General features: G+C 38.7%; 6 protein-coding genes and 1 pseudogene across 10 annotated transcripts; 4 read left to right on the forward strand and 3 right to left on the reverse strand.

Annotated features, from left to right (window-relative positions):
* The first annotated feature begins 1,589 nt into the window (after positions 1 to 1,589).
* Positions 1,590 to 2,525, forward strand: LOC125578579 (E3 ubiquitin-protein ligase RHA2A-like). Its single transcript, XM_048741719.1, has one exon. The coding sequence runs from the start codon at positions 1,820 to 1,822 to the stop codon at positions 2,288 to 2,290; it is 471 nt and encodes a 156-aa protein (XP_048597676.1). The 5' UTR covers positions 1,590 to 1,819; the 3' UTR covers positions 2,291 to 2,525.
* Positions 2,526 to 6,244: 3,719 nt separating this feature from the next.
* Positions 6,245 to 8,576, reverse strand: LOC106365467 (lipid phosphate phosphatase 2). 2 transcript variants are annotated; one of them, XM_048741720.1, is made up of 8 exons: positions 8,347 to 8,576; positions 7,864 to 8,085; positions 7,688 to 7,775; positions 7,498 to 7,607; positions 7,316 to 7,409; positions 6,915 to 7,103; positions 6,759 to 6,818; positions 6,245 to 6,669 (listed from the first exon to the last, which is right to left on the reverse strand). In XM_048741720.1, the coding sequence occupies exons 2-8, from the start codon at positions 8,077 to 8,079 to the stop codon at positions 6,488 to 6,490; spliced, it is 939 nt and encodes a 312-aa protein (XP_048597677.1). In that variant the 5' UTR covers positions 8,080 to 8,085; positions 8,347 to 8,576; the 3' UTR covers positions 6,245 to 6,487. The 2 variants fall into 2 exon arrangements, with proteins under 2 accessions (XP_048597677.1, XP_048597678.1); XM_048741721.1 differs by lacking the exon at positions 6,759 to 6,818.
* A 943-nt stretch (positions 8,577 to 9,519) lies between these two features.
* Positions 9,520 to 12,464, forward strand: LOC106367053. Its single transcript, XM_013806742.3, has 9 exons — positions 9,520 to 9,880; positions 9,965 to 10,042; positions 10,176 to 10,838; positions 10,925 to 11,027; positions 11,103 to 11,203; positions 11,279 to 11,453; positions 11,547 to 11,717; positions 11,855 to 11,955; positions 12,053 to 12,464. Exons 1-9 carry the CDS (start codon positions 9,626 to 9,628, stop codon positions 12,110 to 12,112), a joined length of 1,707 nt encoding a protein of 568 aa, XP_013662196.2. The 5' UTR covers positions 9,520 to 9,625; the 3' UTR covers positions 12,113 to 12,464.
* Positions 12,465 to 13,494: 1,030 nt separating this feature from the next.
* Positions 13,495 to 14,789, forward strand: LOC106364549 (annotated as a pseudogene).
* LOC106364548 lies at positions 14,719 to 17,002 on the reverse strand. Of its 4 annotated transcripts, none has more exons than XM_048741725.1 (7): positions 16,774 to 16,998; positions 16,488 to 16,660; positions 16,176 to 16,408; positions 15,901 to 16,108; positions 15,416 to 15,501; positions 15,237 to 15,328; positions 14,719 to 15,086 (listed from the first exon to the last, which is right to left on the reverse strand). In XM_048741725.1, exons 2-7 carry the CDS (start codon positions 16,644 to 16,646, stop codon positions 14,857 to 14,859), a joined length of 1,008 nt encoding a protein of 335 aa, XP_048597682.1. In that variant the 5' UTR covers positions 16,647 to 16,660; positions 16,774 to 16,998; the 3' UTR covers positions 14,719 to 14,856. The 4 variants fall into 4 exon arrangements, with proteins under 4 accessions (XP_048597682.1, XP_048597681.1, XP_048597683.1 ...); XM_048741724.1 differs by having other exon boundaries at positions 16,488 to 16,695; positions 16,744 to 16,961; XM_048741726.1 differs by having other exon boundaries at positions 14,719 to 15,083; positions 16,488 to 17,002.
* Positions 17,003 to 17,750: 748 nt separating this feature from the next.
* Positions 17,751 to 20,723, forward strand: LOC106454526 (sulfhydryl oxidase 1). The gene is made up of 11 exons (XM_013896646.3): positions 17,751 to 18,145; positions 18,333 to 18,357; positions 18,438 to 18,530; positions 18,650 to 18,831; positions 18,930 to 18,999; positions 19,102 to 19,170; positions 19,258 to 19,334; positions 19,413 to 19,551; positions 19,622 to 19,662; positions 19,753 to 19,899; positions 19,989 to 20,723. Exons 1-11 carry the CDS (start codon positions 17,925 to 17,927, stop codon positions 20,524 to 20,526), a joined length of 1,602 nt encoding a protein of 533 aa, XP_013752100.2. The 5' UTR covers positions 17,751 to 17,924; the 3' UTR covers positions 20,527 to 20,723.
* Positions 20,724 to 21,294: 571 nt separating this feature from the next.
* Positions 21,295 to 22,893, reverse strand: LOC106364547 (serine carboxypeptidase-like 50). Its single transcript, XM_013804095.3, has one exon. It carries the CDS (start codon positions 22,743 to 22,745, stop codon positions 21,396 to 21,398), a length of 1,350 nt encoding a protein of 449 aa, XP_013659549.2. The 5' UTR covers positions 22,746 to 22,893; the 3' UTR covers positions 21,295 to 21,395.
* Between the last annotated feature and the right edge of the window lie 117 nt (positions 22,894 to 23,010).

Here is a 23,010-nt window from a genome sequence, read left to right on the forward strand (position 1 = left end):
CTCATGAAAAAAAGTCGATTGGTTAAACAAATGTTTCAAAATTTGTTGTGGTATTGTTTTGTCTATAAATTATAAAATTTATTGAATTAATATATTTAATTATTGCATCCTTAAATAATATTTTATTAAGACATTAGAAAAATATGTTTTGAGTTGTTTTGTCAAATTGTACAAAAATCTATGCTTTTTCATATTTGTAACTTCAAAAAGATACATTATGATAATTTGAAATTAATCAAAATTGAATAAAATGGTAATTAAATATTTATAAATCTAATTATTTTTTTTATCTTGTTTAGTTGGATTCTCATGAAAAAAAAATCGATAGGTTAAACAAATGTTTCAAAATTTGTTGTGTTATTGTTTTGTCTATAAATTACAAAATTTATTGAATTAATATATTTAATTATTGCACCCTTAAATAATATTTTATTAAGACATTAGAGAAGTATGTTATGAGTTGTTTTGTCAAAATTTTACAAAAATCTATGCTTTTTCATATTTGTCACGAAAATTTATATGTTAAACTTACTTTTACAAAATTCTTAACTTTGTCACGAAAACAAAAATCTATGCTTTTTCATATTTGTCAACGTTCTCACACTTTCTAAGAATATATTAGCTTAGTCACTTACTTATTTTTTTTTACAAAACAAACTATCGGAGTCTTGAAAGTTGAATTCATATTATTGTAAATGTACATAAGAGTTTGTGATTATATACTTAGTGGTTCTTGTATATGTATCCAAGAAAGTTTCAATGGCTTAGTGGTAACTGTCCTATATATATATCATACTAACCCGGGTTCGATTCTCACCTTTGCATTGTTTTTTTATTTTTTACGAAAAATAAATGAGATGACATGGCAATTTCGGGTTCTCTGATTGGTTGATTTTTCTATCCTATGTGGACACCTTCTCCATAGCTTATATCCCCCTTTTAGTATAGTATAGATGCTCTAAGTACTATTTTATTTCACTTTATAGTTTAATATTTTTGTAATTGCGAAACTACCGAAATTTATGGTAAACAAACTAACAAGTACTTAATCTTTTCATTAATAGTTCAATTATATATCTGAAATATTCTTAAGATTGATGCAGCAGTACTTAATCTTTTCATTTTCTATGACGTTGGTTTGTATAAAATCTCATTCAAATGCCAAATCACATGTATAAAATATTTGGTATTTCTTACTATGTTTATTTTACGTAGATAATCAGAAGTGGTAAGAAAAATGATTAAAAATAGTCACAATAACATCAAAATCGTTGTATCGATTACATTTTTTTAGAATGAGTTTACATGAATCAAATCGTTTGCTACGTAGTTTAGTTTAATTTGTGTATTTTACTGTGTATTAAAATTAATAATCAATATTTCGTAGAAAATTATTGTAAAGCATTTATTTGTTGTATCTGGTAGCAATGTAATCTATTAAACTTATTTTCACCATTTTAAATATTTGGCATTCTTAAAATTGTTCTAAATTAGATGAAGTTTAATGTAAAATTTATTAAATTTTTACGTTGTTTGATTTGAGGTTATGTGAATATATAATGATGTTTTGTATAGAAAATATAAAAAAATAAATGTTCTCTTATTTTATTGCATAATTCTAAAACGTCACATAATTTAAAAAAATACCGAGGGAGTACTACTTTTTAATAATTGCGATTAGTGATGAACAAAACAAATGGAAAATAATTAAAGAAGGAGTTTGATAAGTTAATTTAACCGTTAATCAAAGACCGCCGCTATATAAAGAGAGACAACAGAGATAGAGAGAGAGAGCAAGAAGAAGAAGAAGAAGAAGAAGATGGGGCTACAAGGTCAGCTCAGTGACGTCTCTTCCGACTCGATCCCTCTGATGCTCCTCTCTCTCCTCGCCGTCTTCCTCGGTCGTCTCCGCTCCTTCCTCCACCGTCCCTGCGATCCCGATTCCAATCTCTCCGTCGACGACTCCTCCTCCTCCATCATAGCCTCGGGACTCGCCAACATCATCGTCCTCGCCGATCAGCTGAGCCTGAACCGTCTCTTCTCGTACCGGTGCGGAGGCGAAGACGGTGGTTCCGATTGCGTTGTGTGTCTGTCGAAGCTGCGGGAGGGAGAAGAGGTGAGGAAGCTGGAGTGTCGACACGTGTTCCACAAGCGGTGCTTGGAGGGATGGCTTCACTGTCTCAATTTCACATGTCCGCTTTGTAGATCTGCTTTGGTCGCCGATGGTTGCGTCTCCAAAACGCAGCGGCGCGTTGGAAGGGATTTGATCTCGTGCCTCTCTCCCCACTGATGCACGCGTGCGCTCGAGATCAACGGCGGTGATTCACCCATCTCCAATTGTCATTATATGAAAAAAAAGTCGGAGAGATTACAGTGGCTGACTGGTCTATTAGACCACGCGCGCCCTTATTTTCTCGATTTTCTTTTTTCTTTTTTTTTGGTTTTTTTTTTTTGAGGTTTTGTCGCATGGATTTGTAACACCTGAACATAGACCACATAATGTATATAGAAGCCTGTTTGATGTACTTTAAAAGTGTTCAATGATCGATATGCAAAAAACTTAAAGGAGCCGGAATCAGAATTATATGTTAACCAGACCAGCACTTGAATTTAATGTAGACCTTCCAAGTCTTATTAATCATTCAGTTAGTTTATTTAAAGAATCATTCAGTTAAGCATTGTTAAGAAACGACATCATCCAACTGAGTAAGATTTAAGTAGAGGCATTATAACAAAGTAACAAACAAGCAATATCTTAAAAGAGTTGCAATCTTGGACATGCAAACAACTTTTGAGTGGAGTCATGGACTCATGGAAGAAGCAAAGGTCACATTATAACAAAATTAAACTCTTACGTTATATAGCATGAACAGAGTTATTTGATCCAACAAAACCCCAAATCGTTACCCTAGCGCGAGTAGTCCTAAATAGGAGAATGAACGTAAGTTAATAAAATTGCAGGAATAAAATGAATGGTTGTTTCATTTCATATTTAACAAAAAAAAATAACTTTGTTTTTTTTATTTTTTTACAAAAAATAAATGGTAAAAAATGTAAAAAAATAATTATTTTTTGTGAATGATGATTTTTTTTAGAAATGTCAGAGAATGCATTATTACTCGTCGTTCATTGCTCACCGTTCATACCTTTAGTGTTTTTAGTTGAGTTGACAACTAAATACATATTAATTTCTTAAGATTCAACACATTATATTATCCATTTGATACTAAGCTGCTGCTCTTTTAAAAATTTAACCTAAGTTTTGTTATATATGATATGGTCACTACAAGGACACTCTTCATTTCATAACAAAACATAACAGCAATATAACATAAGAATTTCGTAGATTGAACGCACACACGAAACACTATAAGAGTAAGAGAGATATAATAAGAATGATTTTCTTCGGGTTACGGAAAAAAATTCGGACCAGTAACCTTCGATTCCCCAGCAACAAGCAAGCAATGCAATAATCTCGCTCTCCTTAGACTTTCTTTTCTTATGAAAGAGCGTAGACTATTGCAAAGCCCATCTTTCCTCTAAACCATCCACAAATGTTATTGTTTCATATATAAAACACCTCCCATAACTTTGCTTCGACCGTCGTCTTCTTGGTTTGACAGCATAGTTGACCTCTAAAAGAAATGACTGGTAATATTATATAAAAGCAACAACTTAAAGAAGAAGAAGATTGATATAATAGGAAATGTGCAAAAGGATGGAATGATGAGGGGGTCTTATATAAAGCGTCAAGGAGGTTATGTCCCTCCTTTTTTCCATATATAAAAATGTATCATGATTGTTTATGATTTGGAGATTAGAGTGAAGTTGAGGGGTAACAGTAAATTTTAAAAACTTTGGGGGATGTGAACAACTCTAAATAACGTTGATCTCCGAGCCAATTGGGTATGTTTTCCCTAAAACCCTTTTTACAATTTTAAGAAGAAGCATGGTTGTTCGAAATTAGTATAGATAACAAGAGTAGGTTAATAAGTGAAATACTCATCAGGAAGCGATGCATAGAAAGGCACGTAGATAGAGAGATAGTGGAATAGTCTTTGGCCTTGAGTGTTGTGCACCTTCCTTCTTTTCCTCAGTCCTCACTCTGCACCATATGCTCTCTTATCTTTTTGTTTATACTACATACGTTTCTTCTTCATGCTATTTTCTTTTTGTTATATAGAAACCACTCAAACCAGTATATATGCATGTAAAAACAACAATGCGGAGAACAATGAATATGAATTTGGATGTTAGGTTATAAGCAGACAAATAAATGGGCCTTCTCATTTGGCAATCGCGTCGCCGTACGTTCTCTTTAATAATGTGCACACATGTGTGTGTTTTTGTGTGCTATTTGAGAACTGAGATACTCATTCATCGTCCAATGCACATTATCACCGTCCAAATCCCAACCCATCTTAGTTCCACCGATTGCAGAGCTGACCATTAAGTAGATTCACCAGTTCATCTCAAAGTATATATTAAATTAAAACTCATGGTCTTGTAGCCTCTCTGAGTATAATCAAATTAACATTTTTGAAAAGCAATAAAAAGATACAAGAAACAAAAACAGAAGACAAGACGTGCACATGGTGTTAGTCCAGAGGTGGGACTCAAATTTCATCGTGTCGCAAACTTTTCTTTTCAGTTTTTGTCAAACATCTGGACTCTTTAGTGACTTAATATAGACAAAAAGTTAACACCTTTATATCTGTTTACGTTGACACTCCCCTCTTACGTAATATTCCCATTTTACACCGTAAGTGGGATCACTCTCACGTCCTCCTTCAATCTTGGCCGTTCACAGATCGCATTACTCAGATTAGACTGTATTACATAATCATCACGCCACCTTCTGCGTCATTTATGTGTCTTACCTTTTTTCTACATTTCCTTTGTCCTCTGTTAACTTCTTTGCTTTAGATGATCCAAATAATGATAAATGTAATATTTGAGCATATACAACACAAACCACTTCCTTTTCCAATGAGTAACAGGCCCGGGTCTGTGACAGAAGTCAAATGGCTTGCTTTAAGCCATAATCATTCATACATTAAAACATTACACTTTTAGATTTCAAAATGATAATGATAATCAGGCATAAATGATCTATCCTCTCATATGATAGTGATCTCCATCAAAAAACGAAAGTATATTTGTAAGATGAAAAAGACAACAGTTTCTCAGTAATGATTTATACGCTTTGGATTGTTACCAAATGTCCTTCAATAAATTATACAAGAATGGTGAAATTACAACTCTCCAACAAACTCATCGCTGATCAGTTTCTAGTCCATATGCAGCTCAATTTAAACAAATAACTAATACACAATAATCCAAATCAGTATACATTAATTATACAATTTCTGTAGAGGTATAACAAAGTTGTATAGATTTTGTAATTTTGCATAATTCAACAAAGGTAAAAGTAAAAGGGGGTGAAAAAGAATGACTTTTGAGAGGAATCCAAGACGTAGACTGCAATTCTCATTGGACAAAGTCATCAAAAGCCTAAACAAACAGGCTCATATTATACTATTTCTCGTTAATATATATGGCCATAAACTATAGAGAGGAAAAACAATCATTGGATACTCAAAAGGTGTAACTGGTAAATATATATGGAATTTGTGGAATTTAAAATAAATGGAATGGTAAGAATGGAATACAGCAAAAAATGGAATGGAATTCATTCCATTCTTTCATGATCAAATTTGTTATGGAATGATTTTCTTTGTATTTTCTCTATTTATTTTTGGAATTGATGGAATGAGTATTCAATTTCATTCATGTCAAATGGTAAATTTTTTTATGGAATTAATGGAATAGGTCATTCCACGTCATTTCATTCTAAATATTTACAATCCAGTTGCAGCCAAGCCAAAGAGAGAAAAGGGTATGAATTATGAAATAAGAAAATAATGATATCCTAAAATCAAGGAAAAGGCCAAACGGCCTGGGGTCATTTTGTAAGGGGCGCATGAGCCTCTCGAACCCCACAAATATCCTTTGGCATGACCCTTGGACAAGAAGAAAATATAACATGCAATGTAGGCGCCAAATGCCATTGAACAAGAGAAAAGGAAAAAAAAAAAACTATTTTATCACTTTTATAAATCTTATATGGATAATGTGATTGACGGAATAGGTAACTTAGCTGTTTATAATAGTCCTGGACTCACAATTCAGCTTGTAATCTTTTAACTTCTCGCTTTGCTCATAGGATTTAAAACTGTAAGAATGTCAACAAGAAGCTGGCTATAGAGCATTTGACTGTTTACTACCAGGTCAGAGTTTCAAGCTCTCCTTTTAGCGTTTCTATATCCCTCCATGTGAGCCTATCTACTCTAGTGGTGTGAGTCTATATTTTCTTTTAACTGCGAACTATATGGACTTTTAGATAGAGGCCAACCCAATAAAATCAACAGAAACACACACCAAAAACTGATAACGACTACACGACAGAGTTGAAATTAACGGCTCTCTAGCATTCTTGTGGTGTCCCGCGTGTGTTGCTTCTAGATATCTCCATGGAAGTCCCTTGTTGATGAACGTACACATTCTCCAGCTCAGCTTGCCTCACGCTTAGATTATTCATTCCTGCTGAATTTTGGACAACGTTTCTAGAGTCTGCCAGCATTTGGAAGTACGCATGAGGGCCCCAACCTGCAAGCAATAAATAGAGAGATCATTGTTCGTTAATAAGAAAATCAAAGTGACTTTATCCGAAGAAAAGAAGGTCCTCAGTTACACACCGTCTGGATCATATGGAGGGGGAAAGAATTGTAGATAACAAAACGAGGCCACTGTTAATCCTGGACATTGCAAGAAAGATGTGTCCCCCATCAGTTTATTTCCCCCCCCCCCCCCCACGTAGTGTTTGTCCCCATGAGTATAAAAAATAGACAAACCTATGATAGCTCCACCAAACACATCTTGCCAGTGATGCCAATAGTCATCAACTCGGGATACACCAACCAACGCTGCAACTAGTAGAGGTAGAAAAACAATGCAAAGCTTTGCCACATGCCCTCTCTGGTCAAACACCCTGATCTTCCCTGACAAGTATAACGCTAGAAAGCCTAGCCCAGCAAACGACCCTGCATGTTACATGAGTAAGTATAGTCTTAGGATCTGCAACGTGGCCATGGCCAGATCTGGGCCTAGTCTAATAAAAAAACAGCTTTCGTTACCGAAAATTTAAAAGGTTTTTTATATGTCTGACCCCCAAATTATGAGAATTTTTTTTTTTATAATCCCAAAATTCTCAGATCCGGCCTGAACCTGGTATGACACAAAGATAACAACTTACATGACGTGTGGCCGCTGGGGAAGCTCTTGTGTCCTTCTTTGACTACGTTTTTATCTCCAGTACACAGAACATCCCTTGTGACATTGTGAAAGAACTACAAATTTATAAAAAATCACAACAAATTCAATCAGCTAGATAGAGATGATCCACGGTGTTAATAAGAGCAATGATGAGATGCTTACCCCTCTACCATCAGGGAAACAACGCCAAAAGAAGTCAGGACGAGGCCTACCTACAGCATCCTTTATAGCATCGGTTATAACACCGGTTATTAGTACAGAGAACAACAAACCTGTGAAGGCCCAAGAACACACTTTAAAAATAAAGAGCTGCAAAGAATCTGAAACATCAAAAAAAGCACTGAAGAGGTACCTAATATTGCATGATGCAGGTCATAAACATCTCTTCTGATGAAGTAATAAACAGAAATGACAACAAATGGGAGCACAACTGCTATCAACTGTTCACATACAAAGAACAGAGGATTTAGATATATATATATATATATATATATTATTTTTTCAGAGAATTCACAAATAACTTATTACCGGGACAGCCCAGAAAGGAACTGTGTTGTCTTGAAGAGGGTATCTGAGATCAGTGAGCATATCCTCTCCAACAAAACGGTGAAAGGGTTCGATGACATTCAAAACAACTTCAATGACGATAAGCAGCAGAAGGATAAGCCAGTCATGCATGTGGAACCTCGCCACGGTGACTCCATGGGATCTTATCGTATGAGCACCTAACTGAATTTCGGGCATGCTTATCTATAAACGCACAGGAGAAGCATCGGTCCATAAAGATAGTTTCAGAACTAGGGTTTCGCAGAAAGTTACTAAATTAGGAAAGTCTATGGTAGAAATGGAAACTTTGCTCGAACTTAAACGAGATTACAAGTTTCAACAGCTCCTCTTAAGTAAAACAAGTAACCAACAAACAGGACACAAAACACCAGGGGGTAGCTCAATTCCACTATAACTTGCGTCTCAAGAACAGATTGATGATAAGAGAGAAGACGATGAGTGTACCTTTTGGCGTTAGAGATGATGATGATAGGCGCAGGGGAAAACGTCTCTACTACTCGCTGTTGGTTGCGTGAATAGGAATGGAGGAACCGGGAAAGGGAGAATCTCTGGAGTAGTTTCTCGGGGAAACTCAAAGGAAAGGGAAAGATGAAGGGTTTGGTCCATAAAGAATAAAGCTATCACTGCTTTAGCTTTATTTATGCCTTTGTTTTTTTTTTCAGAAATAATAGAGAGACTACTCATGTCTTGTTGTGAATTTTTAAAATTTGAACTGGATCCACTCATGCTGAGTTTTTTAAAATAAATAATGGAAATAAACAAAATAGAAAGTAATAAGAAGAAAATAAAGTTTTCTTTACTTGTAAGATTTTTTTTTTTTGTGTCTTTTTTTTTTAAGTTTCAATCTCACATATATTTCTTAAATGATTAAATCTAATATTATTATTTTTGTAAGTGATTAACAAACTGAGTAAACAATTGTACAAATAAAAATATGATGGCAATATCAGATTTTTCATGTATATTTATGATTAAAATTAATGAGGATTAAATTTTAATTAATTTACTAGATAAATTATATATTTTTTCTTATAAAAATAATATTTATATTCTAGAATAATTTAATCATATAAATAAATTAGTAAAATACATGATTAGTTTCATTTAACTAATCATTTATATTTTGGTTCTTCAAATAATACTCTTTTGTGTAACTTCATCAAAAATGAGTTAAAATCAAAATACACCGGTGATACTTTTAGACTTCAATATATGATTATTTTGAAGGAAAAAAATTATGGAGAATTCTTTGTTCTTCATATTTTATACCAGTTATGTTGAATTTTTGGTTAAATTATTGACAGTTAGATTTCATCTTTTCTTCTAAATTTCTCATGGGTTAATGAATTTATAAAGAAAAAAAATCATTTTCAATTTTAATAAGAAATAAAATAAATTATTCCTAGTTTTTATTTTTTTTAGTTCCTCAAATATGAAATTTTATCCGTTGTTTTGTTCATTTTCTCCTTTCATCATAGAGCCAAACTTTCTTTGTTCACCAAAGCCGCGTTCACCAAAGGCCCATGGTAACACACAATCAAATTTTGAAATTGGGTTTGCCATTTAGCGGGCCCAAAGTATTTTGTGGTAAAGAGAAGAAAGTTAACATCTTCCATCAATCACCACCGGTCGTCACTCCACGTGTACCGGACATGAGAAACATCTGCCTTAAAAGTTCCGGTCTGCACCGAGAGCCAGCCACCATTCTCCAAATCTCCACTCGATGGCGACGATTCCTCCCCAACTCCCCTTGGCGACCCGCTCTGCTCTTCGCCGGGCGTCTTCCTCCGTCCATTTCTTCACCTCCACTTCTTCGTTCCGTCACCGCGCAACGAAGCTGTTTCGACCGAAAGCCTTCTCTTCCTCAGTCAAGCTCCCCACGAAACCGCCGCTCTGCACCGCCGACGAGCTTCATTACGTCTCCGTTCCCAACAGCGACTGGCGCCTCGCTCTCTGGCGCTACTTCCCTCCTCCTCAGGTTACCCTCTCTTCACCAACAACCCTTTCTCTCTGTATCCTCTGTTTTTCTTTCTTCTTTCTGATAAAGTCTTCTCCTTTACAGACGCCCACGAGGAATCATCCCTTATTGCTCTTGTCTGGAGTAGGAACTAATGCCATCGGATACGATCTATCTCCCGGTGTAAATGTTTTTGATTCAACTCTGTTTTGATTTGACTCTGTTTAAAGTTTCTACCTTTACGTGATTTGACTCTGTTTTTCATCAAGTTACTACCTTTACGTGATTTACCAACACAGTTTGATGTAAATTGCAGTGCTCTTTCGCAAGACACATGTCTGGTCAAGGATTCGAGACGTGGATTCTCGAGGTTCGTGGAGCAGGGCTGAGTACGAGAGTATCCGACCTCAAGGACGTTGAGGACTCCGCTCACGAGTTGTCTCATCAGATACAATCCACTGCTAAAGCTGCAGCTAAAGAAGCTCAGGTCACTGAGATTGCTGACACTGCACCACCAGCTTCGGATGTTTCCGTTGTTGGTGAAGAAGCCTCCTCAGCCTCAGCTTGGGACGAGTCCAAGATCGTGGCGAGGCTAACCGCAACGTTCATGCGTTTATCAGAAAGACTCTCCGGTTTTCTCAGCGAAGGTCAGTCATTGTTCATGTCCGCTAAGCTCTTTGACAAGATCGCTATGCTTTTGGAAGACTCGCGGATGTACGAGCGGTTTAACGAGATAAGATCAAAGCTCTTGAGTTTGATCGAGTCGAGGCAGAACTCAGGACTCGGTAACCAGATCAGGGAGTTGACTCAGCGGCTTGTGGATCTTCTTGACGATGGTCAGAAGTCTGTCTCTCCTCAGTTGATTGATCTGCAAGAGAGGCTCACTTCGACTATTGAGGATTTTCAGAAGCAGCTTGATTTGATTGTTAAGTATGATTGGGATTTTGATAATTACCTTGAAGAGGATGTCCCTGCTGCGGTGAGGAAGACATTGATCTTACTATGTTTTCACTTTTCACATAACAATGTACTGAACTGGTGTTTTTGTTTTTGGTTTTGACGTAGATTGAGTATGTAAGAGCGCAATGTAAGCCTAAAGACGGTAAGCTGTTTGCTATTGGGCACTCCATGGGTGGTATCTTACTCTATGCAATGCTGTCACGTTGTGGTAAGTTTATATTCATCTTTATAACGGTCATAGGTTTAGGCCGTTACTCATTTTATTTTATTCCATTTTCCTTAGCTTTTGAGGGACGAGAGCCTTGTCTGGCAGCTGTGGCAACTTTGGCTTCATCGTTAGATTACACAACTTCAGATTCTGCTCTCAAATTACTCATACCTCTTGTACGTAAATTTTGCTTTTATCACTCTCCGTTGGATTCTTCTGTGGTAATACTTACTAGAAACTTTCTTGTGTAGGCTGATCCAGCACAAGCTCTGAGTGTTCCAGTTGTGCCTTTAGGGGCTCTGTTGGCTGCAGCTTATCCTCTTTCGTCACGGCCTCCATACGTGTTATCTTGGCTTAACGATTTGATATCAGCGACGGATATGATGCACCCTGAGCAGTTAGAGAAGCTTGTTTTGAATAACTTCTGTAAGTACTGATGTTTGATCTCGTTGAAGTATGTACAGATACTCTTTATCTCTATGGTGATATTGAGGGTTTCTTTATTTTGCAACCTTGTAGGTACCATACCTGCAAAGCTTCTTATTCAGCTGACAACAGCTTTTCGAGAAGGAGGTTTACGAGATCGTAGTGGTGAATTTTACTACAAGGATCATCTTTCTAGTACCACTGTCCCTGTCTTAGCTCTTGCGGGTGATAGGGACTTGATCTGTCCTCCTATAGCTGTAGAAGGTATATTGGCTTTTGATGTTTGCTTTTAACTTGTACATAAATGAACAGCTACACAATACATAGTTGATTAATATTGCAGAAACATGCAGTATGTTTACTCACTAGTGTAAATTTGTAATTGCTTGTGAATATGGCAGACACAGTTAAGCTGTTTCCTGAGAACCTGGTCACGTATAAGTTACTCGGAGAACCAGACGGACCGCATTATGCACACTATGATTTGGTTGGAGGACGACTGGTATGTTGCATGTTGGAACTTTGTTCAATGCCTTACATGATATGTGCGTGCTTGTTTTCTATCTCAAGTCAGTTTCTCTGATAATCTCTCACTGCAGGCAGTGGAGCAAGTCTATCCTTGCATAACTGAGTTTCTTAGCCACCATGATTCTGCATAAAGTGAAACTTCTCTTCCTGGCATGATATATGCATGAAGACGCTGTATCAGAAGTGCCTGTTAATAAGGATGTCATTTTCGTTGAATACATGTACATTTAGTGTTACGGCAAAACTGTACATTAGCTTAGGAGGCTTTTTTCCAAGTCATACACTTGTAAATTAAAAAAACATCTAATAAGATGCTTGAAGCTCCTGTCTACTTAATGATTTCCTTTTTGTTTTGTTATGGCGACAAGCTGTTTATTCGAAAAGTTATGTTTATTAGAAGAATGGGTGTTCCCTTCCCTTGTACATGAGAAGAACTGTATGTAGACATGGACTTACATGTATATTATGAATCTATCTTGGATCTACAGACAACACATCACTATCCTACTTTGCAGTAAGGCGTGGGATGCATGATGTAATGATAAAACTGAATCAGTCTCTTCAAAGATATTGTCTTTCTTCCATCATGTAAGACCATACTGAGTTCTCTTTTTCCATCGGCACTTCAGTTCATTGAATTCTCTATCTTGCAGTCATTGTGCAAAAATAAAAATAATGGTTCATGTAGATCAAAGTATAAAGTGTTATGGTTTATATTTTCTCTTGCGATTCCTTGGATCCTACAACTCTCATAAGAAAGTATCAATGGTAAAGTCGGTCGTCAATACTGTTAATAGTTTTAACTGTCATATGTTTTGAGCAAACATGCAAAACACAACAGGGAAGTAAACACAAACATGACTGGTTCAATTTAAGAACTCAAAACTGAAGTGCATGTCGGTTCTGAGCTGTATATTGACATTTTAACGCTGTATCCAACATGCGATGGGCGTTTTTAACTACGACAACAGTGGAGATCCTTCCATTTATATTTTCCATTAATACGGATTTGTTTGACGTTTATCTTCCACGTAAGAGTGACTCAAGGCCAATTGACAAATTGGAGTTTGATTAGGATGATTTTAGTTAGAACGTGATATTCATGATTTTAGTTTCAACACTTTCCAAATTCGGAAGACATGCATGCATGTATACATACCCATCCATATATATATAAAAAAATAGTAAAGGCAGATAAGCTATACCTGCCTAATTTGTTACAAGTCACTGAGTCATAATTCATATCTAAAACCCTTATCAGATCCATGTTTATTTGTCATTAAGATATATAAATGGAACGTTTTTTAATCAACCAACCTAACAAAAAAAGGAAGAATAATCTTGGTATATCCAGCAAAGTCCTAGCCATCATCTAATCGTAAACGGTTTGACCAAGAAAACATACAGATAAAGATGACGATGTGACAGAAGGGACGTCAGCTTATGCGTATATGCATTGCATGTACGCTGCGACTCGACGCCACCTTTCCTATCTATAAATAACAGAGACAACTAAGACTTGTAAAAACATATAAATAAAGACATAAACAGACAAAAGCTTATTAAAACATAAACAGTTCAAGGATGGTGGTTGTCGGAAATGATCTCTCGTCCAAGACTCTCCCCAGAGTTCTCATCGTCTCTCGTCGAACTCTACGCAAGAACAAGTACGTGGACTTCGTGGGAGAGTACCATCTCGACCTCATCGTCTCGCACGGCGCCGTCCCTGTGATCGTCCCACGTGTAAGCGGGATCCACTCTATGCTCCGGAGCTTCGAGCCTATCCACGGCGTCCTCCTCTGCGAGGGAGAAGACGTAGACCCTTCTCTCTACGCAGACAAAGAGCTGCCAGGACTCTCTCAGGAGGACATGGACGAGATCAGGAGCTTGCACGCAAGCGACACGACCATCGACAAAGAGAAAGACAGCATCGAGCTTACTCTAGCTAAGCTCTGTCTCGAAAGAAACATTCCGTTCTTAGGCATCTGTCGTGGCTCTCAGATCCTCAACGTAGCAGCGGGAGGAACTCTGTACCAAGACATTGATAAAGAAGTTGGAACTACGACGAAGCATATAGACTATGACAACTACGATGAGCATAGACACGAGGCTAGGCTCGTGGAGGAGACGCCGTTGCGCAAATGGTTCGACGAGGTGGATCAGATCATGGTGAATTCGTATCATCATCAAGGCGTGAAGAGACTCGCGGAACGTTTTGTTCCCATGGCATACGCTCCTGATGGTTTGATAGAAGGGTTTTACGATCAGGATCGGTATGATCCGGAGGAAGGTCGGTTTCTGATGGGTCTGCAGTTTCATCCCGAGAGGATGAGACGACTCTCGGATGATGAGTTTGATTATGAAGGATGTGTTTCCGTTTACAAGGAGTTTGTGAAAGCTGTGACAGCGTTTCATAAGAAGCAACTTGATGCAGCAGAGATTGTGATGGAGGTGAAGAAGAAGACGCTAGTCAAAAGTGAGCTTTTAGAGGCGAACACTTCGGTTCTAAGCAAGCAACAAGAGAACAGGCTGAAGCAGATGGGAGCCACGGTGAGGAACTCGTGTGTGTACATGAAGAGGATGAAGAGGAAAGAGGAGCAAGAGAGAGCGATGGATAAGTTGTCCGCAGAGCGTTTGTCTGATCTGCTTTCGTTCCACCGTATGATGGCTCGTCTTTGCTCTGATGCCATCAAGAGGAAGCTGCTGGAACCAGCAGATAGTGACTATTGAGACTGCCTTTTTCATCAACTATTAGCTTTTATTGTAATAAACATGTTACATATAAATGAAAATTAGTTTTTCTGTTTACATTACAACTTGAGAGTTTCCTTTTAAGTAACATCATACATCATTTTTCATCATCATCATCGTATCATCACCGGCAGAAGAAGATGAAGTCAGGATGGTTGACATGACGCAACCTCAGCCAATTGTCTGCGGCTTTGAAAAGGGAGTTCACAAGCTGGTGACCAGAGCCTTTGGTACTCGTCCATACAGAACCTCTCAACTTGTATGTGGCGAGGCCAAAGACAGGAAGCATTGTCTTCTCAACACTCTCCCTTGGCTGCACCTCACACATAGACTGTGTTGTAACTTCTGCACCTGCTAGAACCGAAGATAGATAGTCACCACCTCATAATAATTAACATAATTACCATGCCTAGACTAATAAAACGAATTGCTGATTGATTTACCTAAGAAATTGTATCAACTAGTAGTGTTTCTAATATATAAATGCTGAGTACCAAATGTTACCTTGAAAGGGTGCGTGAAGAGAATGATACGTCAAGAAGCAAGCATCCAGATCCTTGAGTGTTGGTCCTGTGGGTATTTTGTAAATTGGGTACCTACAAAGTATAGTAATTGATTATAAGAGACATGAGGGGGACAATGTTGATTAAAGCATGTGCACATGGGACAAAGAAGGATAATACCATGCCACGGAGAACCAGCTTGAAGGCAGTAAATCACAGCTTCTCAGCGTCTTCAGCTCAGGAAAGCTAGAGGCAAGGTCACACATCTGCAATGTTAACAACTGAATAAGACAGCTATCTTAAGAAATGCACATGAGACCTGGAGAAGTTGCTAGACGGTAGCTGAACGTTGTACAGTCACTTGATAGTATGCGTTGGAGCAATTACAATTGAGAAGAGTTGTTGAATATAATAGCATTTACATTCATACAATAAATATTTGATGTTACTTCGTCAATAAAAGCATCTTTCAGTACCTAACTTCCGTGTAGACGCATACATAAATTTATTTCAAACCATGAGAAATGTTAATAGTTTAGTCTAAAACACACTTAACCTGTTTTCTGAATCTATATGATCTTTAATAACTTGTACACAATATAAACTTGTACACAAATAACACATGCCTTGCTAACTTGATATACAGAGTTAAAATAGAGACAAACCTTGTCGGTAAAGGGTTCGCGGATGTAAGGAAGATCACGTTCAAGATACTCAAAGATCAAACGACCTTGAGAGGCTAAAGGCTCCCCATCATCACTAGACGAGTCTTCCATATGCTCCTTTCTTAAAGAGAGTCCTCTTTCTGACTCACTGCTGCTTCCTTCGCTGCTTGAATCCTTGAAATCACTGTCACTCTCCTCACTTAGCCGCCTGCAGTAGGACAAGACTTGAGTTATAGACTGAAGGCAGAGAGGTTCAAAAACACTTGATTTGGTACCTTGAGCTTAAGGGATGAGAATCAGCATAGAGTTGGATGGCAGAGAGAGAAGGAACGTAGTATTGAAAGACACGATCTTTATAATAACTGTTGTTGTTATTCAAAGAGAGAGGAACTCCAGTGCCGTAAGCACTCCACTCTGCAAAAGATTCCCATACATCACCAAGAACAAAGTAAGGAGGAGGCTGCTGCAACTCAACAACATCACTGCCTTTCCTTTCCTTTACCATCGTCTGCGTGTAAACAAAAAGTTATAGTCTTTAATATAAAAAGGTAATGACTTTTGAGTCTTTGAGACATGTTGAAACAAACCTTGGGAAGGTAGTGGGCAGGCACAGATGGTGTGACTGACTCCAAGAACCGTTCAACATTGCTTGAAGACGAAGCGGGAGAAGTGTTTATCGATCTGCCGTGAGAGACGTCGCTCTGAGCTCTCTGTAGCTTAGTCAAATGAAACCCAGCTCCCAGCATCTCTTTTTTTTTAGCTACACACGGCAAAGCAGATGATGAATGGATTAAAACGAAGATGACGACAACTGTTTTCTGATCTTGTTGATCGATTTAGACTCAGCAACACTTGTGTTTCCACTAGTCGTACTTGATTCAGCTTCTGTACCAAGTTAGTTGAGAAAAATCGAAGTGGAGTTCCTCTAAGAAGATGTAGATCAGTGTAAGAAATGAAAATGACAACGAGGAAGATGAGAGATTATAGAACTGAGAACTTATTAGAATGATTGAAGCTAAAGAGGGAGAGAGAAAGAAGATTTTGATTCATAAAAGGAGAGAGAGAAAAAGAGAATAAATAAAAAGAACATACTTTCAATGTTTGTTTTTTGCATAATTCGCCCCCTTGTATACTATGATTAGTTACTTCTTCACCTTTACTTCTCTGTTATCAATAATACACCCCAAACCACCGTAAATATGTGAAATCTTTTTGATAGAAAACAAAATTTTAGTCATTTTCTAACAGAAACAAAATTATTTGAACACGTCCCAAAATAAATTTACAATGTTGACAAGTGGAATTTATTGTGATTTTTGGAAAAAAAAATAGGAATTCGCATGATAAAAGAAAGTATATAACAAATGCAATACATGTTGCCACTTCTCATGATATCAGAAAATGAATTCATGCACGTGGACCCTGCTTTTACTACAGTTTTCATTATTATTTTCTTGTAATAAACCGTATTATTATTAGAGGTAGAGGATGTGCACATGATCGATACATTCTAGTGTCCTTTTCTGCCAAAAAACAATTGATAATGCAAGAGAAGTGGCGATGATATAAAGTTGAGTATGTTAATGTGTGAGGTGTGTTGTTGTGTGTCCTTATGACCAAGACAGATGGTGTTGACTTGTGGTTGGAGTCACTTTGTCGACTTTCTAAGATCAATTGCTGACTCAGCCGCTGCTCACTCACTTTCTTTTTGTCCTCTAGCTCAACGGCGCGTGGACAAAACAAAAACTCGCCTATCTCCGGTTCCTTTTATTTTCCCAATTAGTAATGGGCCGATAACAGTATAAACGAAGCCCAATACGAAAAGTTTGTCGGAGAACAACTATCGTCGCCGGTCAAAGCGTTGTCGTTTCAAAACAGAGACCTTCGTTTTTCTCTCAACGGAAGGAGGGAAGCTCCGTCGCTCTTAGATCTTCACTCTGAAACTTCAAAGACAAAAGGAAGATTAATTTAAAGCCTCCAGCTTTCGGATCAGCTTACCATTTGCTTATACTCAACTGGATTTGATGTCTCTGATACACCTGTTTTTGCTTGTGAGTTTGGTGAGCCTTGAAGCTGATGCTACGACGTCGTTTTCCTCCGGATCGCGCTCGATTCTCAGAGACATCGGTAGTAACGACATCTCCGATCATAAAGATAACGCCGTGGAGTTGAACGCGACCAACTTTGATTCAGTTTTCCAAGACACCTCCGCCAAGTTCGCCGTTTTGGAGTTCTTCGCTCACTGGTCAGTCTTCTCTCTAGATTCAATCTGGAAAAAAGCTTCGATCTTTCGTTTAGGAATGTTCCTAAGTCCTGAGATTTATCAAGAAAAAGTTTTTAACTTTACGTGTTTTAAAATTGAATGCGAAAGTCTTGTTTGTGCCGTTCCGACATTGACAATTGTTTTTGTCTGGTTACATTGATGATTCAAGGTGTCCTGCATGTAGAAACTACAAGGTAAACATTGCCATTCATTGTCCCCTCTTTGTCAGACGCTGTTTGTATTCAATGCTTTGAAACTGTGTGACTCTCTGCAGCCTCATTATGAGAAAGTCGCTAGGCTCTTCAATGGACCTGAGGCAGTACATCCTGGTACCGTTTTGATGACCAGGGTTGATTGTGCAGTAAAGGTACTTGCCCCTCCCATCTTCCTTGGTTTTTTAGGGACAACGTGTATCAAGAACTTTTATACTCTCCGTTTCTCTTTTTACTTCTAATTATTCTTTTTATAACTTTTCTGGCAGAACAGATGAATGTTAAGCTATGTGATAAATTCTCCATCAAACGTTATCCAATGCTCTTCTGGGGCCCTCCCAGTAAGTTCGTTGGCGGCAGCTGGGAACCTAAACAAGAGAAGAGTGAGATACTTGTGGTCGAGGAATGGCGTACTGCTGATCTTTTGTTGGGCTGGATTAACAAGCAGCTAGGCAGGTAATGCGTTCACTTAAATCTCATGTCTACCATTTAAATTGAAGTCATATTTATTGTGAACATATTCTGTTTTGTTTCTCATGTTAAATGTTGTGCAGCTCTTATGGCTTGGATGACCAGAAAGTTGGAAATGACCATCTCCTGCCGAATATATCCGACCATGAACAGGTTTCTCAGAATGTGTTCTGCCTCCACTTTGCTTATATTTGTAGCATTTGGTTTAATTGAAAAGAATAAGTAAACAGAGCTGTTTGTTTTATATAATCACAGATTTCTCAGGCCGTATTTGACATTGAGGAGGCAACTGAAGAAGCTTTTGATATCATTTTGTCACTCAAGGTAGAGCTACTCTTTTGATTTTTACTGTATGTATGCATGCATGTATAATCACTTTCAGCCTTGTTGATGAGTAGTGAATTGACACAGGCAATCAAGTCTTCTGAAACTGGCGCTTCGTTTATTAGGTTTCTTCAGCTTTTGGTTCCACATCATCCTTCAAAAAGGTAAAACATCATCTCCATTTCCGTTTCTCTTCTCACTCTTCTCCCTCAAGCCTAATTGAATGTTGAAAATGTATATAGGTGTCGTAAGGGAAGTGCTGAGATTCTCATGAACTTTGATGATTTGTGCCCAGCAGGCGAATGCTCTTATGATTCTGGAGTGAACAATACTCTACGAAATTTCCATATATGTGGAAATGATCTTCCTCGTGGCTATTACGTGAGTGCTCCTAACAACTTTCTTTACTGCTTTAAACATAGAGAAGTCTGATTCTTAATCTTATTGCCAGATGTTTTGCCGTGGCAGCAAGAATGAAACTAGGGGATTCAGGTAGTGTTCTTATCACATGATTCAGTATGTTGATAGGATCTTTAGACTCCATCAGAGTATTTAAACTCTTTTAAAATGGTTTGGCTGCAGCTGCGGATTATGGATTTTGATGCATTCACTTTCTGTGAGGATAGAGGATGGAGAAAGCCAGTTTGCATTCACAACCCTTTGTGATTTCATCAACAACTTCTTCATGTGTGATGAATGCCGCCGCCATTTTCACGACATGTGCTTAAGGTAAAAAGAGAAAGATCCATCCCCAAGGTGGATATTATCACATCCTTTCTCTCATCTAACAGCTTTTATGTGTTGTTTTTACTGACCAGCGTGAAAACTCCGTTTAAAAAGGCGCGTGACGTCGTCTTGTGGCTGTGGAGCACACACAACAAGGTCAACGAGAGGCTCAAAAAGGACGAAGATTCTCTCGGAACGGGAGACCCTAAATTCCCTAAGATGATATGGCCACCAAAGCAGCTTTGCTCGTCTTGTTATCTTACGAGCACTGGGGAGAACATTGACTGGGATCACGATGAAGTCTACAAGTTCTTGAAGAGGTACTACGGAGAGAAACTGGTGTCATCTTACAAGAAAAAGAGTGCTGGTGGTGTGAGTAAGGAGGAGGTGGTTGTTGCAGCTGCTGAAGAAATGTCAGTGCCTAGAAACGCACTAGTTGTCCCGGTGGGAGCTGCATTGGCTATAGCACTTGCGAGCTGCGCATTTGGGGCGCTTGCTTGCTACTGGAGGACACAGCAGAAGAACCGGAAGCATCACCACAATCCGCATTATCTGAGGAGATATAGTAGTAACTATTTGGTGATGAACACGTTCAGTAACATTGAAAGCGAGAGGGAAAAGGAGAGATGAAGTTATTTAAAGAAGAAGAAGCTCACGTTTTTTTTTTAATCATTCTGGCAGAGGGATTAGCTGGAACTGATGTTGAGCTTTGTTTATGTTGTAACTTTATTTTTTAACAGATTGTATAGATTATTCTCTCCAATTTTGGAATATACAGTAGACACCTTTTATATCTATATATGTCAAAACAAAATTTCTCCTTCAAATTCTATTGAATTTCCCGCCTTTCATTGGTGTTTTGTGATCATCTTCTGCTGCAGTCTCTATAGCAACAGCTTTTTAGTCTGTTGGCTAAATGGAATGGATTCTAAGATTCAGTTACACTGAAGCCAATGGGCTTACTAGTAAACCCAACTCAATGACGGTCGTCAGCCCTGTCTGTCTTGCGGTAGCATTGTAAAAGCTGTGTGTTTTAAATATTGAAGCAGAGCCATCTTTAAAGTTCCATAGGTTTGGTTTCAGTCTCAAGCCAGAGAGGTTTAGGCTTTGGTGTATATGGGTCTTTTTGTGTTGGATTAGGTTCCAGCTTTTTGGGTATTAAAAATTTGGATCCATTCAATATTTAATCAGTAGTTTCGGTTTGGGTTCAATACTACTTTTTCGGATCAAGTTTTTTCGTTTATTCGGACCCACAATATTTTACCCAGCCTCAATGAAACATGTTTTAGTTCTTGTTTCCAAATTCAGTTATTTGTTGGTATGCATACTAGTTTGTGGAAGTTGAAATGATTAACACTGAATTTGAGATCGGTTTAATCAGTTGACCGTACAGACAAATTTCCAAAAGCACAGTTTGAATCAGACTCTTATTCAGACACAACACACTACACAGCTAGTACAATCCAGAATTTTATTTTGGATCTTTCCAAATTTAAAATTCACGAAGATGCTAAAAACCTAGACGATAACGTTTGTTTCACAACATCATCACCACCACCGAACAAGCCTTTCCCCAAAACCCAACCTTCGATCATATCCCTCGAGTTAACAGCTTTGTCTGTCGGAACAAGATGCCCTGCTCCCGAAACCGCCACCTGCGTCAAATTCCCCCACCTCTGGACATAACCAGCGAGATCACCTTCCCCGTCCTTCCACACCCTCCTCTCCGCCGTCAAGAACGCACCCAACCCCGACCACTTCATAGTCTTCACCCACTCCTCCACCGAAACGACGCCGTCTCTAAGATCCAACATACCTTGATACAACAACACGTCGGTTCTCTCCAACGCATACTCCACCATGAACTTCACGCTCTTCATCACGTCTCCACGTAAAGCCTCGTCCACCTCATCGCTGCATTCCTCAAAACGCACCGTTTCGCTCGCTCCCAAAACCTTTTTCGCTTCTCTGAGGTTCATGAGATCCGCCACGAGGTCCGTCCTGTACGGGATCATCCGCGCTTGGTTGTAGAGCGTCGCGAGGCCCGTCATGTTGCGGAGCAGCGTCAGCAGCTCGGTTCTAGCTTCCGTTGCTTCGCGCCATTTCTGAGCCTTCGCGAGAGCTACGGATGTCTCTTGAGCTTTCTCTAGTGACTCTCTCTGTTTCGCGTTGACTAAACCTGAGTAGTAGGCGTTGACCGCGTGGGTCCGGATCTGGATCACCGGGTCGGTCAGCCCGTTTCCGATGGCAAGGCCCATTAGATTCACTTTCCCGTTGGGTTTTTCTTTAAGGATGTAGTATCCGATGGCGGGAACGTATTTTCCTGCGTAGCTCTCGCCGGTTATGTAAACCGGCCGGTTTTCAAAACCCGGGTTCTGCTCGATGAACTCCGTTAGAGCTGCGTAGAGGTGCTCTGCCACCTGTTTTTGATTTCTTGGTATGTCTTGTTTTGAAGCGGCGATGCTGAACCCGGTTCCGATGGGGTTATCCAAGAAAAGTAGACCGAAGAGGCGGTTCCAGGCGCCAGGGTTGGGTTTGAGATTAGTGGCGTTTGAAAGCACGCGCCAAGGGCCGAGCTCGTAGAAGTTGCCGATCATGGAAGAGCAGCCTGGCCCGCCTTGGAGCCAGACGAGGAGGGGAGTGTCGGGGAGAGGAGTGGTTGGCTTTTGGGCTTCGTAGAAGGTATAGAACATGGAGGAGCCTGGGGCGGGTTTAACCGGAAGGTAACCGGATTTAGTAGGGAGAGCTTCATCTGGAAACAGTGGAGGCGGTAGAGATTCGACGGAGATGGAAAGGAGGAGAGTGGAGAGCAAAAGGAAGAGTGTAGGGACGTGCTTCATTATCGCCATTCGCCACTACCTCGTGGCTTTACGTAAAGATCGTTTTGTATCATTTGACTGCGTAACATACTTTTGTGTTTTGTCTCCTAACCAATGTAACGTGGCTAGCATTAGCAACACTACTTGTGGTTTTAAAGCTCTTTTCAGTAAAAAAGAAAACACTACTTTTGGATTTATTAATCAAGATGTGGGTTACCAACTAATTGCATAAACATAAATAAACCATTACATCATTATAATTTAGGGAGGCTTTTATTCGTATTCTGCGAATTGT

Source organism: Brassica napus, chromosome A9 (assembly GCF_020379485.1).
Source record: "Brassica napus cultivar Da-Ae chromosome A9, Da-Ae, whole genome shotgun sequence".
In the NCBI taxonomy this organism is placed as follows: Eukaryota; Viridiplantae; Streptophyta; class Magnoliopsida; order Brassicales; family Brassicaceae; genus Brassica; species Brassica napus.

What these genes read in the sequence shown, in the direction of transcription:
- LOC125578579 (XM_048741719.1), top strand. Translation starts at nt 1,820, where the DNA reads ATGGGGCTACAAGGTCAGCTCAGTGACGTCTCTTCCGACTCGATCCCT.
- LOC106365467 (XM_048741720.1), bottom strand. Translation starts at nt 8,079, where the DNA reads ATGCCCGAAATTCAGTTAGGTGCTCATACGATAAGATCCCATGGAGTC. An exon ending in CCCCAGCGGCCACACGTCAT is followed by an intron (nt 7,104 to 7,315) that starts GTAAGTTGTTAT and finishes TGTAACATGCAG; the next exon opens with GGTCGTTTGCTGGGCTAGGC. An exon ending in GTTTGGTGGAGCTATCATAG is followed by an intron (nt 6,819 to 6,914) that starts GTTTGTCTATTT and finishes TGCAATGTCCAG; the next exon opens with GATTAACAGTGGCCTCGTTT.
- LOC106367053 (XM_013806742.3), top strand. Translation starts at nt 9,626, where the DNA reads ATGGCGACGATTCCTCCCCAACTCCCCTTGGCGACCCGCTCTGCTCTT. An exon ending in GATACGATCTATCTCCCGGT is followed by an intron (nt 10,043 to 10,175) that starts GTAAATGTTTTT and finishes TGTAAATTGCAG; the next exon opens with TGCTCTTTCGCAAGACACAT. An exon ending in AAGAGGATGTCCCTGCTGCG is followed by an intron (nt 10,839 to 10,924) that starts GTGAGGAAGACA and finishes GTTTTGACGTAG; the next exon opens with ATTGAGTATGTAAGAGCGCA.
- LOC106364548 (XM_048741725.1), bottom strand. Translation starts at nt 16,646, where the DNA reads ATGCTGGGAGCTGGGTTTCATTTGACTAAGCTACAGAGAGCTCAGAGC. An exon ending in CTGCCCACTACCTTCCCAAG is followed by an intron (nt 16,409 to 16,487) that starts GTTTGTTTCAAC and finishes GTTTACACGCAG; the next exon opens with ACGATGGTAAAGGAAAGGAA. An exon ending in TCTTCACGCACCCTTTCAAG is followed by an intron (nt 15,087 to 15,236) that starts GTAACATTTGGT and finishes CTTCGGTTCTAG; the next exon opens with CAGGTGCAGAAGTTACAACA.
- LOC106454526 (XM_013896646.3), top strand. Translation starts at nt 17,925, where the DNA reads ATGTCTCTGATACACCTGTTTTTGCTTGTGAGTTTGGTGAGCCTTGAA. An exon ending in CTGCATGTAGAAACTACAAG is followed by an intron (nt 18,358 to 18,437) that starts GTAAACATTGCC and finishes GACTCTCTGCAG; the next exon opens with CCTCATTATGAGAAAGTCGC. An exon ending in ATATATCCGACCATGAACAG is followed by an intron (nt 19,000 to 19,101) that starts GTTTCTCAGAAT and finishes ATATAATCACAG; the next exon opens with ATTTCTCAGGCCGTATTTGA.
- LOC106364547 (XM_013804095.3), bottom strand. Translation starts at nt 22,745, where the DNA reads ATGGCGATAATGAAGCACGTCCCTACACTCTTCCTTTTGCTCTCCACT.